This window comes from Ambystoma mexicanum, chromosome 6q (genome assembly GCF_040938575.1).
Source record: "Ambystoma mexicanum isolate Mex_15411 chromosome 6q, UKY_AmexF1_1, whole genome shotgun sequence".
Lineage (NCBI taxonomy): Eukaryota > Metazoa > Chordata > Amphibia > Caudata > Ambystomatidae > Ambystoma > Ambystoma mexicanum.
In genome coordinates, this window is record NC_090937.1 from 615534770 (window position 1) to 615555652 (window position 20883).

At 46.0% G+C, this 20883-nt stretch overlaps 1 protein-coding gene across 3 annotated transcripts in view; it reads right to left on the reverse strand.

Moving 5' to 3' along the window:
- INTU (inturned planar cell polarity protein) overlaps positions 1-20883 on the reverse strand; it is a 1700152-nt gene that overhangs the window by 1064560 nt on the left and 614709 nt on the right. For all 3 annotated transcript variants that reach the window (XM_069631109.1, XM_069631111.1, XM_069631110.1), the window contains exon 5: positions 19295-19413. In XM_069631109.1, coding sequence (XP_069487210.1) covers positions 19295-19413 — 119 coding nt within the window. The remainder of the gene's footprint in view (positions 1-19294; positions 19414-20883) is intronic.

Sequence of the window (20883 nt, forward strand, 5' to 3'; positions counted from 1 at the left end):
CCTGCAGCATGGTCTGCATCAGGTAAGTGCACCCAAGCACTCCCAAAATGAGCCTGGCGCCTAGGGCGCCAGGACTGATGTCTTATGAGCCTGGAGCCATAGGTGCTAGGACACTGTCCAAAGGGCCCCTATATGGGGTTGCTGGGTCCTTCCTTGGGGACTGGATGTCCTCTTTCAGGGACACAGGGCTTGAACCGGTTCCCCGGGAGCGGGCATCATGACAGCACTCCCCCCCCTAAAGCCCCTCCCAAAGTTGTTCCCTCCGGGGGTTTTGGTTTGTCTGGGAAAAGTCGGTGGAATTTCCTGACTAATCGAGGTGCATGCACATGGTCGCTGGGTTCCCACGACCTCTCCTGAGGTCCGTACCCCTTCCAATCAATTAGGTAGAACAGTTTTGACCTAAACATTTTTGAGTCTAAAATGTTCTTCACTTCGAATTCGGGCTCCCCATCTATTAGAATAGGTTCTGGAGGTTTGAGTAGTCGGGTTCCGGGTACCACTGGTTTCAGAAGTGATACATGAAAAACAGGGTGAATTCGCATACTAGCTGGTAAATCAAGTTTAACAGCCACTGGGTTAATTATTGCCGTAATAGAATAAGGTCACAGATATTTTGGGTTAAAAGTTCGAGGCACGTTTAAGTGGTAAATGTCTGGTAGCTAACCACACTTGATCCCCAATCTGATACGGAGGTGCTTCACTCCGATGTAGATCAGCATTCTCCTTGTATTTTCTCTTGGCTTGTTGTAAATGCGTAGTTGTCATGATGCCTACCTCTAAGGAGCCAGGCCGGGCCCAGCAACCCCAGAGGCAGACATCATTTTCCCCAGGGAAGTCTCAGCGGGCCCAAGTCGGGAAATCACCTACATTCCACAATAACCCAAGCCTTCAAAGAAGCTACAACCCACTTACAGCAAGCCAAGAAAAAGTATAAAGAAAACGCTGATTTGCACCAAAGTAAAACTCCTCCTTACCAAGTAGGAGATCAGGTATGGCTAGCAACTAAACATCTACCCCTCAAGGGTCAGCGAACTTTTAATCCCAGATTCATTGGGCCTTACCCCATCAAAGCTATTATCAACCCAGTGGCCTTTAAACTCGATTTACCATCGAACATGCGGATTCATCCCGTTTTTCACGCATCTCTTCTAAAACCAGTACAACCTGGAACCAGACTGTCTGAGCCCCCAGGCCCTGTCCAAATTGATGGAGAATTAGAATTTGAAGTGAAAGACATTCTAGATTCCAAGATAGTTAAGTCGAGACTCTTCTATATTGTTGATTGGAAAGGATATGGACCTCAGGAAAGATCTTGGGAACCCAGTAACTATGTTCACGCAACACGATCAATTCAAAGATTCCATCGAAGATTCCCGCACGAACCAAAACCCCCAGAGGAAAAGACCTTGGGAGGGGCCTTGAGGGGGGGTACTGTCATGATGCCTACCTCTAAGGAGCCAGGCAAGGCCCAGCAACCCCAGAGGCAGACATCATTTTCCCCAGGGAAGTCTCAGCGGGCCCAAGTCGGGGCCCTTTGGACTCAGTCCTGGCGCCTTAGGCGCCAGGCTCATAGCGGACCCCAGTCCTGGCGCCTTAGGCGCCAGGCTCATAGAAGAGGATATGTGTTTAAGTGCTTGGGTGCACACTTACCTGATGCAGACTTTGCTGCTTCATCCAGGCCCTCTTGAGGCCTGAATGGGACTACTATACATACCAGGAACTTCTTCCAAGGCTATTTAAACCCCACCCGAACAGCCACACATGTTTCGCGTTGTTCTGCACCTAGCAGCTGGACGCTCACCGTGTCAGCTCCTGCATCCTGACTTCAGCCACGCCTGCCAGCACCCTGGAACACCTGCAAGGGGAGAAAGGAAGAGAATAGGAGAAGAAAAGCCCTTACCTGCTAAATCTGCATCCCGGAGTCATTTCTCCAACGGCCCTGAAAAGGAAGACATCATTTTAAGGGCATATCGTTTCGATCGCTGCAGCGCTGCATTTTACTCACCTTTGCAAGGCGCTTCCATCTTCAGCAGCAATCTTCCGGATTCAGCTACGCCCCGGCGCCTAGAGGAAAAAAGACAAGAACAAAGGTGAGCGAGAGAAGGGAGTAAGGAAAGCTAAATCTCCATGTTAAGACTTACCTGTTGATTCATTCCCTCTTCATTTCGGGTCCGCACCGCATCCTGGCATTTCCGGACCCCGGCCCCTAAGGGGAAAAAGAGACATCAGCGTTAATGAGCGAATGAAAAGACATTACCAAAAAACGCTCATTAAAGACTTACCTGATTTCTACAAGGATTTCACCTCTCATCTCGGGTCGGTGCCTGTTCCCCAGCATTCCGTACCCCAGCCCCTATGTGGAAAAAGACACTAGCATTAGTACATTAATGCATGGACACAAGGGGAACCTCTTATCAAAAAACTTTCCAGGATGCTGGCAGGCATGGCAGAAGTCAGGATGCAGGTGCAGACACGGTGAGCGTCCAGCTGCTAGATGTAGAACAACGCGAAGCACGTGTGGCTGTTCGGGTGGGGTTTAAATAGCCTTGGAAGAAGTTCCAGGTATGTATACTTCCTCCAATCAGGTATGTATCTTTCCCCGACCACGCCCGGATGGTAAATTAGTCCCACAGGTAAAGTAGTTCCTTTCAGGCCTCAAGGAGGCCGGGATCCTGCAGCATGGTCTGCATCAGGTAAGTGCACCCAAGCACTCCCAAAATGAGCCTGGCGCCTATGGCGCCAGGACTGATGTCTTTTATGAGCCTGGCGCCATAGGCACCAGGACACTGTCCAAAGGGCCCCTATATGGGGTTGCTGGGTCCTTCCTTGGGGACTGGATGTCCGCTTTCGGGGACGCAGGGCTTGAACCGGCTCCCCGGGAGCGGGCATCATGACAACAGTAGGTGTTGAGAATTCTCATTAATCAGCAAGCCTTTGAAGTCCCAGCTAGCTCAGGATGCTGTTTAGCTTCTGAAATACAGGTCTCCTGTCAGAGTTTAGACACTAGCTAGCTAGCTAGCGCCGGTTAGTGTCAAACGCCGGTACTGCACCCATTTTTGGAAGCTGTCTTGAATTAATGCATTTCAAAAAGGGGATTTTACTTGATAGTATATGATCCTCGCTTAACATGACATTGATGCGGATCTGCAGTAGAGTAAAGTAGAACACTCAACCAGAGTTGGATTTTTGTTTGGTGGTTTCGTGCCATGATTTTAGCAATTTTTGACATTGATAAAAACAGATTTTGAACAGAACCATCTTTCTTTGCACTGATTTTGCTCATGGCACTCCTGGCCCATCACGCTCGCACTGGTGGGTGGCAGGTCAGGCGACCATTTTGGTGTGCGCAAAACTGCGCGGTTTTCCTGGATTCTGGCGCAAATGTGGGCTTTTCAGCCATCTTGGATTTTCTAAGCACACAGCGCCAAATGTAGCATAATAGTTCTCACCCAGTCCTGTTTGGCCGAAACACTTCCGTGTCGATGTTTTGTGGCACAACCCCTGTGTATATGTGTTTATAGATAGTGTTGTGTACACTATTGTGTTTAGTACCCCCCGGACCTACCACAGTCCTGGGTCGAACCCTGTAAAAATTCTATGTCACCACTTACCTGTACTGCATACTCGTGCATCACTGTGGAAACTGTTCCTCAACAATAGAAGAGGACGATACCCTCCTGTGTTTCCCTTGTAAAATATACATCTGTCCTAAAAACTTTTGTGCTTATCGAAAGCCTTGTAAATGTTTAAATATATTCATCTGTGCAAAATCGTTTTGAAGGCAAAATAAAATAGCTTCAAAACTAGACAGCTGTCTACGTATTTCTCACCCTGATTTCAAGCATTTTGCATACAGGTACCCTCCTGGGCATATCAGGACTCCGCCAGGTGCCCTTTACATATTCTTGAACTCATCCACTGGCCATCCATTTTGTTAAAAAAAATACAAATGTCACAAGCCCTTTGAGATCTAAAAATGTGGTGAATAAGTATTTATTGTTTTAATGGTGTGTATGCTTCGCAGCCTTAATCTATCCATACTGGCAAAAATGATCCATTGGGGATTATTATGATTTTGAATGACTATAATGTTTTAAATGTGATGTGATTATATTATGACTTTTTTTTATATTGCATTCAAATTGTTCTTGCATCTATTGTCAAATTATTTACTATGTTCATGTAAAATAATTATTGTAATGTAAATTATAATATTGGAAAGGTTGTGATTAACAACACAAGCACAAAGAATTAAATATTACAATTATTTAAAAATATATATATATATATTGCTCCTTGCATTTGCTTCACCACTTTGGATGATATTGGTACACTAATGCCTGAAACACATATAGAGGTTTCAGGACCAAGGCTACCACCCCCCTGCTCCCAGGCCTGTTGGATCTGGAGGCAGAGAGGATCTTGTAGCCATCAGGGAGGAGAGCGTCAAACCTCTTGACAGATCTGGTCTTGAACCAGGTCTCGGTAAGACCGAGGACATCAAGGTCAAGTTCTTCTAGGAGGTGGCCGATGTCAGAGGAGTGTGAAAGCAGAGCGAGAGTTGAGAGTGGCAAGATGAAGAAGGTTGCCAGCCTTAAAAACCTTCTGGGGAGGGGTACAAATCAGGGGTAGGCCCTGCAGAGGTGTGGAGGTAGCTTGAGATGGAGCAAAGACGGAAGGAAAGGAGGGCAGGTAGCCAAGGGAGGAGAGTAGGGGACAGCTGGAGATGAGAGGAAATTGATGAGGCGAGGGAACCATCTATCAAAGAGGAGGAGATTAGCCTGAGGGCCTTGCACCATGACAGTGCCATTCAGGTAGACTTTAATGATGACTCTGGAGGAGTTCTGCTGTGAGCCTGTAGGAGAGCTTTGACATCATGTTGCTTTGGCTTCAGGGATTTTGACATTTCTTGCCTCCTGGTGCCAGGGGAGGCCACTGGAATATCAATACCTTGGCTCTCAATTTGGGCATGTCATACGGCTCTGTTAGTCCTCTGGTATTCTGTTTACATAGGCAAGCCCACAGTCATGCCCTTTCCCAGCCGCATTGCGATGAGAATCATCACTGCTCTCCTCCACTAATTTGCTGTCAGCCATGTGAGTTCCGCACCGGAGGACATTGCACAGAGACCGTGGCCACTCATGACCCACAATGTATGTTCTGAGGCAGACCTATTCAGACATCACAACCACTTTGCTGTAGGTCTGCCTCTTATGAGTAGGGATTGCCTCCCTTCGATCTCCTCCTTCACTGCATCACTGGCTAGGGTGCTACCAGGGGGAGTGGCGTTCCGGCAGAGACTCACAACACCAGCCTGTCTGCTTCCTTTTCTGCGCGCCGCCACCCACAGCCTCCCTCCAGACACTCAGGCTATCTCCCAGGCAGTCTGCCGCTTTCCTCAAGCCAGCGCACTGATCTGTGGAACTACTTTCATCCGCTCCCTCTTAAACCAGCTTCCAAAGCCACTGTGTTCCCTCGCCCTACACTGCTGTGGGCGCAAGCAGATCTCTACTCGGAATCCCCTCCGATAAGACGCCCATTCGGTGCCATTTTAGCTGATGATTGCGCCATTAATGCAGCCCCCGGAGAGCAGGAAAATGGTGCAAGGGTGCAGCCTAAGAGGCAACGTTCGGCGAGTTGAAGCGATTAGATACTTGTTACTGTTTTGACTTTTAATGATGTAAAGGGCTGCAGTTTTATGGTGTTGGCACTGAGGCTGTCCAGTGTTAATGAGAACTTGTTCAAAAAAGAAAACACCTGGTAACTCTCTGCACCCTTAAGTTTAATAAAGATGAAAAGAACAGAATCAAATTTGAAGCTCAGTTGCTCTTCAAACAAATGATTTTGCACTTGGCAATGTATTGTTGCTCCACTTTGGTTTTGGATTGAATTACAGTTTTAAGTATTCAAATGCATGTTACATCACATGTTTGAGTTGTAGCAGGAAGTTGCTTCAAAGTTCAAATAATAGAAATTAATATTGATGTCCTTTGATGTATGTTGCTTCACATATATTGTTGCCAAGAGTTGTTTAGGAATTGTATTGGTGCCCTCGACACGTGTTTCTCCAGACAGAGTAATCTGGTTCCTCAGGAGGGTATTTTTAGAAAAAGCGGAAGAATTTTAGTTTGCAATGCTCATGTTAGGTATGGGTAACCTTTACTCTCTTTGTGTTGACTCTAGTCCAATAAGAAGTTTTAGTCACTCTTACTGCAGTGTCTTCCCTTATTTCTTGTTCTTAATAGGTGTTGTAAAGCCAAATCTTTGCTGCTTGGAGATGCGTAGATGGCCTGATAACAATGCTTGCCCCAGAGAGCAACTGCAATAGGTCAGTAACTGACACAAAGATGACACCCACATGCGTGCAGCTCCCTGCTCATGCTGCAATCTCTTTTGGAGTTGCATAACCATGTTTCATGGGATACTTCGGTGGATAAGCCCGGGCTCGCACAGAGCTCATGGTGAGCGAGTCTTCAGGCTCCACCACGACCACTCCCCCACCACCAGATATTGTAAATCACTGAACAATAGAACTCCCCAGCCCTGCTCACTATTAGCCTTTTACAGCTCAAACCACAAAATTCCCTCCTTTGTAAATTCATACAAAATGACTGCCATTTCACAATGTACCTACCACATTCTTCGGATGATGTGAAAAAGGCAACACTATCTTGAGCATACCCTTAGTTGCTTCAAACCTAATACCGTTAACTGCTTTTTGTGCCTAAAATTAAAAAGCTCCAGCAGCTTGTTTATGGCTATGAAAATACTCCAGCGTTGTTAGTCCAAAGACAGAAGAGGCAGTGATCTAGTTGGAATAGTGCAGCAGTTGAGGCACACAACAGTTGTAGACTGCTACATAAAATATGTCCACACTTAAAGATTGCAAAACACAAGCTTAGGACAAACATGGAACTTATTTTGATCCAGAGTTCAAGTGCTAAGAAGCAGACCAAGACCAATCACAGAGCCAAGCAAAGGAGGCCCCATCGTAAAGATAAACACTGCACCACACACTGCACTGGACCATGCACATCTGCTTGTGTCCTTCCCTAGTGTTTCTCCCCTCCTCCTTCCACACCCTTTCTCTTCTCTCCTCTCCCTACCTACTCTATGGTGCTCTCTCGGTCTCTCCTATCTTTCCTAACTGTTTCTCTATTGACTTTCCTGCTCTCCTCACTAAATCTGGTAGGAAGAAGTCTAAAAAGGACATCCTTTGATGTCCTTTTTAGAGGTGCAGCTGGTAGTGTGAGAAGTCACACTACCAGCTGCACCTCCTCAGAGGTATTCTTCCTTTCCTCTCTTTCCCCCAGAAGCTCACCGTCTCCAGAGCTCTGGTTCTCTCTAGGCTGGACTACTGCAACAGCCTCTTTCTAAATCTGCCCCCTCTACTCTCCGCCCTCGGCAACTCATCCAAAACAGGACTGTGAGACTTGTCCTTGGCCTCAAGCCCAGGGATCGTATCTCTCCAGGACTGGAATCTCTGCACTGGCTCCCAGTGGTTGCAAGGATTAAGTTCAAAACCCTCTGCATTGTCCACAAGGCCTTCTGGGCCCTGGGGCCTCAATACCTTCAACTCTTTCTTCCTAAATATCTTCCTTCTCAAACTCTTCACTCATCCGCCTCCAACTCCCTCAGGGTCAGTCGCTTCTCCAAGCAACAAGTTGGTGGTAGGTCTCTTTCTTCGGCTGTGGCCTCCCTCTGGACCAGCCTTCCTGCCTCCCTTAAACTTGAGGAGAACCATCTCTGGTTCCGGAAGCACCTCAAAACCTTTCTCTTTGCTTCTGCTTTCTCTCCTCCTCTCCCTTCCTGACCTCCTGGCTGTATCCGGATCTGCACTGGATTACCTGGACACCCTCTGATCCCTGGCCCAGGTCCTTCCCCCTCCAGTCTCACACACCTGCACTGCCTGCCTGGCAAACCCCGCACTTCGGGACTGTTTCTGTATCACTACAGTCCCCCTACCAGCACTTGACACCTGATGTCTGCACTTGCCACTTGCTGCCCATTACTTTACTTATTGTTATTATCTATTCCCGTGTACTGCACTGTCCCTTCCCCCATCCCACGCACTTGCGCGATCTGAATGACACCTGGCCTAGTAGGATCGTTGTCTGTCCTCCCTTTGTTCCCCCTCCCTTGCCTCGTCGCGCCTTGAAACACTTGTGTATAGGCGCGTTATAAATGCCATATCATATCCGCCTCATGGTCAGTCACTTCTCCAAGTAATGAGTTGGAGGTAGATCTCTTTCATCGGCTGGGGCCACCCTCTGGAACAGCCTCCCTGCCGCTCTGAAAATTGAGGAGAAACATCTCTGGTTCCAGAAGCACATCAAGACCTTCCTCTTGGCTTATGCTTTCTCTCCTCCTCTCCCCTGCTAAACTCCTGGCTGTAACTGAAAATGCACTAGTCACCTGGCTACCCTCTGTTCTCTAGCCCAGGTCCCCTTCCCTGCCAGTTGCACACCTGCACTGTCCCCCTGGCAACCTTTGCACTCAGGGGCTGTTACTGTGTCCCTTCAGCCCACTACCAGCACCCGACACCTGATATCCGCACTTACCTTTGCACCTGCCACCTGCTGGCTGCACTTCTTATTTATTGTTTTTATTTATTTACTGTTTATCCTATATACTGCGCTTCCCCTCTCCATGCCCCTTGCACTTTTCCTCTTCCCCCATCCCCTGCACTTGCGCAATCTCAATGTCACCTGGCCTAGTAAGGTCATTGTCTCCGTCTTCCCTCCCTTGCTTCGTCGTGCCTTGAAACACTTGTGTATAGGCGCATTAAGATGCCATATCATATCGTATCATAAAGGCATGTAATCACTTTCTCAAAAGAAGCAGCAAGAAGTAAACAAGGCTTTACTAACAGTAAAGAAGTAGACAGCATATCCGAAAGGAAAGGGGACAAAACATAAGCCATCTTGGCACTTGGTTAATTGTATTACTTGCTCTAGGCAGCACAGGGAAGGGGATGCTGGACTAAGTGTGCTGTACTTGGGTGTGAGATTCAAACATCTGCTGATAAAGGAATGTAAATCTTGCCATGGTTTCAAAGTCGGTGATAATCTCTTGTGTTACGGAAGCAGAAGACATTAGTGAATTCATTGTCAGGAAGAAATAGGAGAAAAAACATTCCTGCACTGTGAGAAACCTGAAGGTGTCTCCCTAACTAGTCCCCAGGGATCTGTCATCCAGGTGGCCAGTACACGGCCTTCGCTATTGGATCCAGTTCCTGGGGGTGGACCAGTGAGGGAGGATCACATGAATAGGGGGGGTCCTCAAGGAGTGGAAGTGGGATACCGACGGGTGAGAGGTGGTATCCTCTTTCTTTCAACACCTTTTCTCATACATACCAAGTAGGATATTCCAAAACACTGCCCCCTTCCTTTTCTGACATGAACACTTTTGCACATCACGAAAGACAACAGACTAACACCAAAGCTGCTTCCCTGACATGTTCCAATGCAAAGCCAGGCAATTGACGAGAAGCACATACATCGGATGGCCCTTTCCCTTCCCCACAGGGATAAAAGGTGGAGCACGAGAGCACAGGGAGAGCAGGGCAGACCACCCAACAAGAGAGCTAACTCAGCATGGCAGTTCAAGAGGAGAAAGACGGCGTGACCCGAAGGGGCGACAAGGAGAGAAGCAACCTTGCACTTTCCAAGCCAGGCCTGTGAAGCCTCCATAGAAGGAATCGTAAGACCGCGAACAATAGCACAAGTGTGTTGCAGCAGATGTCAACAATACACGGAGCATGCCTATGCTGATAAGCTGAAGAGAAGGCGATAACTGCTACTGTGGTACTGGCCTTGACTCCCGATACGGAGAAAGCCAAGCAGTTCAGCCGGTGAGTTGAGGGGAGAACCGATAAAGTAACCGAACTGTGTTGAATGAAAGTCGCAAAGTGGCACATTGAGGAAAATGTTAAAAAACTATAAACTGTTGAGGGAAGACCAGCGGAACAGGGGTCTGGCACCACGTGTGTGCTCACTTGAGAGACTCTGGTCGATCCCATGTTTGAAGGAATCTACTGATACCAGAAAAGGTAAAAGTGGTCATATAGGGGTCTAGCAAAATCCCCAGCAAAATCACCATACAGTCGAAAGTATTTGACCAAAAAACCATTGAGAAACGCAAGAGAAGTGCATCCCACAGCAAGGGAAAGGAATTGTGAAATGGCAAGAGTGAACCCAAGGGAGGGATGCCAATAAAGAGGGGCGAAGTCATAAGTCCCAAGAAACAGTATGTTGACAAAAGTGAACCCAGCAGAGGGATGTCCACAGAGAACTGTTTAAAAAGACATTAAGATTTGTGAATGCCAAGGGGAAAAATATCTATGCAAAAGCCGGAGTGACCCCGACGGGAGGGAGGCTGATCAGAACTGTTTGAGGGGTCTATGCCCAGATGAGGGGGACCCAGGGTTGAGCCATCACCCAATGTACATTTGGAACAGAACTTCTTTTGTTTGTTTATTTGTTTGCATCAGGTCCTTGAAGGCAAGAGACTTTTAGGAGAAGAGAGACTTGACCATCGACAGTCCTGATAGCCGAGAACGGAATGGTTGTCTTGTGCTTGCTGGGAAAGCTCAAGAGAGTGCTGTGCTCAGAAGTCCCACTTTGTCCTGTGCTCAAAACGTAGGGAAGGGAGACCCTGGCGACACATCCTGACTTTTCCTGTGATCCTTATCCCACACTCTTCTTTTTGTATTTAGTGTATGGACTTGCAATCGTTTTTTTAGTATAGGACCTTTTTATTTGACAAGACGCCACCAGGACTGCCTCATTTTTAATTTGATGGTCGCAGCTTGCTCCCATTTTAGCTTTAGGTTTAGATTAGGAGTTTTTCCAACCTGCATATTGACTTTAATAAACACCCTTGAACTGTGATCACTTGTGTCTGTCTTTACTGTTGCCACCATGAGTTCCTTACAGCAAAAGGAACTGAGCAGACAAATATTGATGCATTTACTTTACTAATTAGGACAAAATTAAAAGTCAATTGGCAACTTGATAAACAACAACCTGACAGATCTAGGCTTCATAATAGTGCAAGCCATATCAGACTTGCACTTCTATTAAAAAAAGAGACAAATGTTTGGGAGTTGAGTTCTCCTTTTAGAGGCAGAAGCTGCATGTGACTCTCTCAAAGACAAAGAGGCCGAAATCGGTTCCTCTGTCCGAGGATACTGTATCATCACTAAAAGCCCAGATAAAATATTGTTGGGTAGAAGATGTAAAAGGTTGGTCCTGACAGAACATTATTCGGGCAGGCGGCTTAGCATAAAGCTCAGAGGGTTACAATAATGAAGTATACCTGCAGAGATGCATTAAAGAATCAAATGGTCTAGACAAAATGTTGATACATTTTATTGCCAGTATATTGAATTTCAGAAAACAAAACTCAGTCATGAAAGAGGAATACAATGTGATCATTTTTCTAGATGAGACAGTCAGTCCAAACATGCCAGCTAAACCTTTGATGCCAAGATTAGTTAGTTGCTTAGATGCATGAGGGATATTGCTATAGGGAAACTCAAGGGGATGACCCAGCTATCATCTTGAATATCACCTCCATACACTAATATCTTAGCCACCACCTGCAGCATTACAGCTGGAGACAGCCATATGCTAATCAGTCTTGATCCTGCCTTCAAAGGGAGAAGTGCAACCCACAGTGCTAGCTATGTCCCTTCTGCACAGCAACACAACTATAGACATTGGCCCACATTACAAGTTCGGCGGTAGCCTTGCTATTAAAACCGACAGGCTGCCGCCGAACTTTAATATTTTTTCGGCACCTGGCAATGGGGAAATACAGGGCAATTACAGCCTTGGCAGACCCTGTATTTCCCCATTGCCAGGCGTCAGAAATTCTTACTCCCCATTCCCATAGGGCTCAATGGGAATGGGGAGGCCGGTAGCACCAGCAGAATTCAGAATGGTGCAGATGCTACCGTCAATATCTGCGGGCAGGTGTCGGTCCGCCCGCCAGGTCAGACCTGGTGGCCGGGAAGGCACCCGCCTGTAGAACTCGTCGTTTGCTGGTCTGGTAGTAACGGTGCCGGTAGTTTACCGGCACAGTTACTACCGGACCGGCAAACTTGTAATGAGGCCCATTATTTTGTCCTTGCTAGGCCTCACCAGTGAGTTGCAGTTGGAGTAAGCGAATAAGGAACACATGTCAAAGCATGCCCACTCTCAATTAGAGAGACAAACTAAAACCAGAAACAGATGTAAGGCTTTGAATGAATGAAAACTGCTGCCATTTTGTGTGCAACCTTCTGTTGTGGCTGTGGTAAGGTATGAATGCCTAGGGCCATGTGAACGTGCATGCTGTTCTCAGAGGAAAAATAGAGAGAGCTTTGCCTGTTACTGTTTCCACTCAAGAGTTTGAGAGAAAAATATTTTATTCTCCTTCTGACACTACATTTGTCAGAGCAAGTTTGCTTGCGTGCATGGCATAGAACAACTAGTAAGTTCCATAATCTCCTTCACCCCAACTTAGATTAAAAAAATTGAATCCATAGACCACCTGCGGACTCCAAGCTTTCTGAGGCAATTTTCTCAATTCATTGTCACAATGCCGTAACTGGTATTCTGTGATGATCCTTTAGAGTGTCACTTTTCCCCCTGGGGGTGGGGGTGGAGAAACCCTTTCCATGAGGGTAGGGAGGTGCGACCGCTAAACAATAGTCACCCTAGGGGGGCAATATGCAGATGGATCTCATGGAGAGGAACTCCCCTCCTGGGGACAAGGCTGTGAATCGGGTACACAGAGCCTTTATCTGCTGACCCCTTAAGGTAGTAATATCGCCCAAACTGCTTTTCTCTAGACTTAGATCGGAAACCTTGTTCTATTGTACTGGGTCATAGAATCTTAATGTGATACGTACACAGACGTGGTAAAACTTGAGAACGCTACAGTCAAGTGGGAAAAAAGCTTGATCAGCTGTTAATGGAACGGATGTTACGCCAGGGCGGACCCTGCTATCTCAAGACACCAGAAACAAACGACGGTAGAAGAGAGATGGAGACAGAGAGAGAGAGAGACGGAAAGGAAGAAAGCGAGATCGAGGTCAAGGTGGAGGTAGAAGCTGAAGGAAGACTAGTGAGGTTCGTGGGAGAGACGTGGAGGGTGTTGTTCAAAAGAACAAGCGTGAACATCTCGCAGGCCGAGTGTTGGCAGTAGTGGAAGGAAAAGCAGAAAGTGGAGAAGGTGCCCAGCAAGGAGGCAGAACGCCAAACGATATATAAGTGAAACCTGGTGGCCGGTGTGCAAGAATAAGGCAGAGAAAGAGGAGGGTCGTACCAGTCGGCCAGGAACCGACCCAACAGAAGGATGGAGATTGGGTTTTGGTGGCGTGACCTGCAGTGGTTGCACCGTGCGGTCCAGCAACTGCACAGAGACCCATAACCATGACCTTTCGCAAAGTCCCATAGGCAGAATTGAGAAGCATCCACAGTGGTGGTGGCTGAACAACCCGTACGGAAGCGACGGTCAAGTCCATTACCAGCATCAGAACAACCAGCAGTACAGGGATCAGGAAACAAGCGCCCAATGAGAGAAAAACAATGGATCCTCACAACATCCCACGCTCCAACACTAGGTAACGGGAGTTGTTAAAAGTCCAGGAAGGAGCAGAGGGAAAGCTAAGAGAGCCTTGGAAAACAGGCAACAACAAGCTAGTATGAAGAACTGTTAACTAAGCAAACAAGTATAAAGAACACTTAACTAACAGAGGTAACACTCATCTCAGCATTTGTAAATTGAGTCTGTCCTTAAAACTCAACCCCAACTCCCCCGAAACGTTATTCGAAGGGTTATCTTCTTGAACTTGTCGAAGGAACAGAAACCCATCCAGGAGTCTTCTGGGGCATCATTGCGAAGAAAAGAGTTCTTAGGAGGACTTTTGTCAACGATTGTCGTCGACAAAGACATAACATCCCAAAACACGTGGGAAATAGAAGCCTTCCTGCACACCCCAGAATAATTTACGGCTAGTCTTCCGAGTATAAACCAATCACCCTCTATCAAAAGGCTATTCCAAACATATGATTGGTCGACACCAGATCCTGTCAAAAGTCCAGTCCTTTCAATCCACAGAGTCAACACTCCCCTTTGAAATAAGAAGAAAACCACTTTCTTTGTCGTTGCCTTCTCTTTTAAAAAGCTGAGAATCTGGGCCCTTCCTTATTTTACAAAGTAACCTGTTAACATCTGGGGAACCAAGAATACTTGAGACTGTAAATGTGAAGAAACCAAGAAAGTAGTGAATCAATTTAAACAACAACTCCCGGTACAGTTACATAAGAGTGTGGTGCTGGAGAGTCGAGAGGAGTTATTCAGAAGTGAGTGAGGTCCAGCTGTTCCAGAAATTCTTGCCCCAGAAAAAGGGGTCCAGCATCAGATCCAATGGAGTCTGGGAGGCCAGTAGGTAGGATGTTTTCTAGCATAGGACTAACAACACTTACACCCATTGATTACAAACTCAACCTCTGGGTATCAAGAGTACGCTAACAGCATTACCAGAAAATGCAACCCATCCAGTATGGTTGTGAAATGAATGTATAGCTTTTGCAATGGTCGAGTGCTCCTCTGCAGGGAGCAAATGAATGCCAAATTAATAGCATTCCCTGGAGCGCGAACTAGGGTTACATTGGTCCACCATGACATTCATCAGGTTTAACACACCTTTTCCCTCAGACCAGCCTTTAATTTCGGAATAAGAACCTTGGTGGACTCCATGAAGCAAGGTAATCCCTCCTACACTCTCCGTCAACCATCGAGGATAACTCAAGACTCTAAAACCCAAAACATTCTATGTTAACAGACAATTCCTGTCAAACCACAAACATGCTTTGCAGAGTGGCTAAAAGCCCCCATGTGGTTATTGGGATTGAGACGCATGTCCATACAATGAGGCTGGAAGAAAAGCAGCATAACAAAAACGAAATAATAGTGTTAGAGTGCAAGCCATTCCACCATGTAAAAGTCTCCTTTTAGAGGGAACACTTCCAGCTTGCATCTTCCTTCTTATTCCAGGTTGCTGTAGTGCTATGACTTTCCTATAAAAGTAACAACTTCCAAAAATCACTATAATCTAACTATTCTTTGATGTGAAATAAAGGACTAAAAAGTGAAAAAGCAAAGAAAAAAGTAAGGGATTGAAAGCGAGAGCGAAAGAGAAAACTTAAAAGAACAAATGTGAGAGTAAGAAAGATCACAAAAGGAATGACCAAAGAGCAAAAAAGCTATTTGTGACGAATCTGAGGATGTCGTTCCTTCTTCCCAAGGGGGAGACCTTTCCCATGGGGCCAAGGCGGTGCACTGAGGGAGGTTCACATGGGCAAGAAAGCCTCCTATGGGATTGGGGACGACTATTTTCAGTGAAAGTGGTATTCCCCAGCCTTAATACATCCAAACCCTTCTCAAATACCAAATCCTCCTCCCCCTCTCTGGGTAGAGCAAATGCGCTCTGTTGCCAGGTCAGTCCCTTTAATATACTTGACAAACCTGAAATACAAGAGAATACCAAGTGACCTACATCTGAGTTGAAAGTGAGTACTGTGAAAAAGATCATTGAGAGTCCGAGGATCACTCGGGAGAAGCAGGGTGAGATGACTAGCTTCTCACGAGGAGTCTTTTGCCCAAACGAGTACAAAAAAACCTGTGCAAACGTTCAAAAGGAACTCAACTGGGAGTCAGAGGGAGAACGATCCTCTGAGGAGGAACTATGGGTGCCATGCACCTGGCGGGCAGAGAGAAGCCACAAGGGGATTCGCGAAAGGAGGGAACAGAGAGCTTGAACGTGGTCCAAGCTGGAAGGACTACCCAGGCTGCTGCCAAGACGTACCTGGGGCATCCGCTCCGGCGAACCGCTGGCGAGGAAGGACGTGCCACCGGACAGAGAGACGCCAGCAGAACCGCTGCACCCCACCATTCATCTGAAAGCAGCTGGAGCCTCGAGGAACAAAGCACTGACTGAGGAAATGTCAGTACCTACCGAGAAACAGGTACGCAGGTTTCCCAGGAGGTGTTGGAGGTCCAGGAAAGCAAGGGGTTAAATACAAACAGTGGAAAAGGAGGGTCTAGGACCCTGAAGGGACATTGCGAGCCTAGGACTTGATCCCATATGAAACCGAAAGTATAAGATGGTCTGGGACACCGTGAATCACTAAGAAAAGCGGATCATATGTTTGGCAAGAGAGTGAACCGAACAGATGTGATACCGAACTGCGAGTCTGGGACCCCGCACCCATGTGAAAGGCAAGTGCCTAAAATATAAATAAGATTAATGGGGGTTGGGACCCACGTGAAAGAGAGACAGTCCATGAGAGGATATTAGTTTGGCAGAAAAGTGAACCAAGCTATATTGTAAGTCTGGGACATGCACCCATGTGAGAGACTGAGAGGGCTAAGGACCCTGGAATTGATACAAAAGGAATCCTACATTGGATAACAAACTGTATCAAGTTGATAAGATAAAGAATTCTGGATCCAAGAAACATATCCCTGTGAATTGTCCAATGACAATTGCCTAAGAGGATAAAGGGGCTCACAAGCTCAAAAGGAAGGAAAATGAGAAGAAGTCTGATGAAAAGGCAGGGACGTCATTTCACCAAAATGTTGGGGGGAGCTGAAGTGACATCACACAACCCTTGAACTCTGATGACATCACAGGTGATATCATTTGACCCCACCCCAACTGACATCACGGGAAGTGATGGCACACTACCTTTCACCCATTGACAAAACAGGAAGACACATTACTCAGTACACTTAAGAAAAATATGGTTAAGGTATCACTGTAGTATATCACATACGTAGCGTTAACATCAGTGTGTATAGGCCCATATTACCAAATTACTGCGAATGTAAGCAGATGTCCAACACAACAACCTGGACTATTGTACATCACTCGGGCTAAACTGTAAACAGAAAGAGCCTCTCGAAGAGGCCTAAACCAGAAAGCACAGACATCTAATGCCTGCCAAGTGTCTTGCCACAGATTGGAAACAGCAACTGACCAACACAAGTCCAACCACAAAAACAATGGTCTTGAGGGTTGGCCAGAGCTGTGCCAGTGGTTATGAATGATTTGAAACCTTCCAGCCATCACTGTTCCGTTTTGCTTATTTGGTAAGTAACTCCTAGCTTATTTTGCTAGATGGGAGATAGTGGTGAAGGATGTGTCGCAGGAGACAGTAAATGCAGGTTTTTAAAAAAAATTTAAATGTAAACAGCTACAGCAGCTCCATGCATCACCCGTACAAAAGGCCCACTTTATTACTTTCTTTGGTCCTTTATAGCTTGCTTAATGCCAGGCCCCTCCAGCATCTGAGCACTGGAACAGGAACTGAACCCATTTTGCACTGTATCCTCTTGTTCCCAAAGCAAGTGCATTGCCCCTGAGCAATCCTTCCAAATATATATTTCTTTTGCTTGAGGAATCAACAGATGGTATAGGCAGAGGACAACTTCATGTAAATTAATTATCTCACCTTGCGTCTATCTACAGTGTGCCTGTGATGCAGGTCTGGCAGATCTGGGTCAGGTCACACAGTGCCCAGGCAAAATTGAAGGCAGAAGCCACTGGGGCACACCCGTCTCATCACAGGCCCAGTGGCTCACTGGATGTGCAAAGCAGACAATGAGAAACACTGATGAGATTTGCGTTCATGCTGTGCTGTCACCGAGTACTGCAGGCTGCTCTTACCCATTCCCAGCTAACTAGACCTAGCCCCCACACCCTTCTTGTTGCTACAGTACTGGGTATGAGCTGCACAAACAGCCCCGCCTCTGAACCCAACCATTCAGGCATTCTTCACTAACCAACAACCTGTTAGTGATGGTGGCTTCATGGTTTTTCCTGCATCCCTGTTATTTCTCCAGCTAACGAGATCTAGATTCCAGGTGAAACAATCTGCGGCACATTCAGCTGCTTTTTCCAGTGCAACACAGATACCTGTCTTGGCACTGCCTCTTTTTCCAGTTGCCCATGGGTAGCAAGGAGAGGTCTAGGAGTAGCAGAGGGGGAAAGCCCAGCTGTTACCCCTGGCAACCCCCAAATAACGTCCCCGGGGAAAGTAAGCTAACAGTAAGCTTTGAAGTTTTACATTTATGAACATAGTTTATTTAATTATCATTCTTACCAGAGAGGCTATTTCATTAGCGTTATTACCAGAGAGACTGGGAACTTTTCTGTTATTTTGAGAAGAGATCCTCTTTGCACAGTTGCTTTAGATTATTAGCGTTAGGGACAGAAGTAGGTTTTGGCAGACTTTTTAGTTTCAGACTTCCCGCCAATTTCACTCTGCTTTTTTGATGTAGGGAAATACCTCTTAGCTTCAGGGATAGAGAGGCATTTTCAAACCTTTTCTTACTTAATAAAAGTTTAGACCCAAAAACTTGCCACCATTGTGTCCAAGCCTCACTTCTGCACCCCTACAAAATGTAACAGTGTAAGCAAAAAAGAGTGCTAGGAAAAGAGTGAAAGAGAAGAAAGGAGCAAAAAGAACAGTGACTGCAAATAACACTGAATAAGTTTGCATGTTTTTGCTCTGTTGTGTCGATGGTGAGTGCTATGTGCTTCCAACAGGATGCCTGAAATAATATTTCCCAGGTGGTCATTAAAAGCATCCTACATTCTCTGGGGGGTTTCAGGATCATGTAAACAAACCAAGTAGTGGACAAAATGTCTCTAGAAGAGTCCATTTGCGAGCCTTTTTCTGGGTGAACACACATCTTTACTTGCATTTGGTGTTGTTCTCAGAGGTGGCACTGGTGACTAGTTAATGGTCTTAAACAGACAAATCTACACAGAAGTTCCCATTCAGCCGAAAGAAATTGGCAGGTTAATTTGCTTTACCAGAAAAACAGGCGCATTTTGTATAGATGTGGCAAGGAGGTCTCTTAGAATTAAACAAATGTATGCAATAGCATAACAGAACCTGAATAAGTCTAAGAATATGTAAAGGAAAACAACAGTATGAGTGGACTGCATGGAGGTATATCAAGCTGCTTTGTTATTACTAGCACTTTACCACCTATACAATGTAAGAAAAGAACATGCAGCACAAATGCACTTTGATACTACAAAAATAATGGCAAAGATCTGTCTACATGTACCAAACATTTATATTTTATTAAAACATGAAAGGGTAAAGGGGATTACAACGCAACACAATGTTTATTTATTCTCTGTGCAGTAATAGCCTCATTATTAACTTGCACTGTAATTCTTTTAACAGCATATTGTCATACATTGGCTTTAAAGGTGTTGTAGTACCTGATGATTCGTCCTTTTGTTAGATTCTGAAGCATATCACTGAGTGTAAGAAAAATTCCCCGAACGCTTTTTAGTTTTTGGGATTCTTCCGATACAGGATATTGGTAAAGAATTTCTTGCTGTAAAAATTAAAATACTTTAGTAATAATAAGACTCAACATTAAAGGATAACTCTAGGTCACACCCTAAATACATTTTTTTATCAGTTTGTATTGCAAATTGAAGCGGTTGGTGATTGCAAGTATGGATTTGCATGCACTGTATTTTGTCAAAAGAGTTAACTTTAGATTGCTGCACCTTTGTGGCATTATTAAGTAAACATACAAGGAACTAATAGGCTACTCTGAGAGACTGCCAGGAACGAAGGTATTGGCTGACATTGTAACTACTTAATTGAGCCACAATAACACCAAAAGAGATGTATTAAATTGACATTCCTATCCTTATACCTTCAATCCAACCAGCGCCAGACCTATGGTGGCTAAGGCTTTGGTCACCTCACAAAACTGTTGTGCTACCCCAACTAACCAAAGACATCCCACCAATAGTGGGTACATAGTGCAACTATACATTCAATCTTTGCATGTATGAAAAAAAATCACAAAATATGGTCCTAACAAATATTTAACGGCGGAAAGAAGGTTGGCTGTGTTGTAGTATATTGTGAACCTTTTACATTCTAAAAGTATGCATGAAACGATTGTAGCTTCACCCCCATGATTTAGCCGTCAGAATCCCGCCCATAAATCAGCTTGGTCCCTGACCACCTCATGTGGAGGGCTTGCATGTGCGCACCAGAGCAGCAGCAGCCCGAAAGCCATAATAAAAGGAGCGATATTTACAGCTGGGAAGGTGGAGTAGGTGGGGAGAACGCAGAGCATGTAGCTAGAGTGGTTGGAGGTAGAGGAGTAATTCATATATTTCTTTTACGGGGGAGGTCACCCGAGATAGGACTAAGCAATCAGTCTGTTTATGAGGCATCTTCAATTTATTAGTAGGTCTGGGGAGGAGCACTGACACTGCTCGATTTGCTACACACTCCATGTACGGTACTTGCCCCTTGTTCTCTACATGTTGCACCTGCTCACTGGATGATATCCACACCTAGGAGCGTCTTTAGGCTTCACCTTATCAACTCCCTCTACCCCTTTGAGTTACTTGTGCAGGTGTGATTATTGTATGATTTGGAGGCCATATAGGGAGCAGAAATCTGAATCCTATTGGTTCCAATTAACATCTCAGTTTGACTCATAGAAGATGACAGGCTTGCACTAGCAGCATGTGCCCCTGGATACAGAGGGGAGGGCATGCAGATGAAGAGTAGTCAATTCAGATTCTTATGTTCTGGTTACTGGGGAGGGCCCTGCGGTTGGATTGCAGGACTTTCTTTGGAACCACCGGGGGCAGGACTTTCTTTGGAACCACCGGCGGCAATGTCGAACCTGGACGTAGTGCACGAAGACCATGAGTACCCCGGCTCCTGGGGGCGTGACCAGCAGCAATACTGTGAAGTCGCACTCATTGCAAGCTTCTGCTTGATCGGACATTGATGAGCCCTTAAACATAACCAGGATCGGGTTCCGACACAC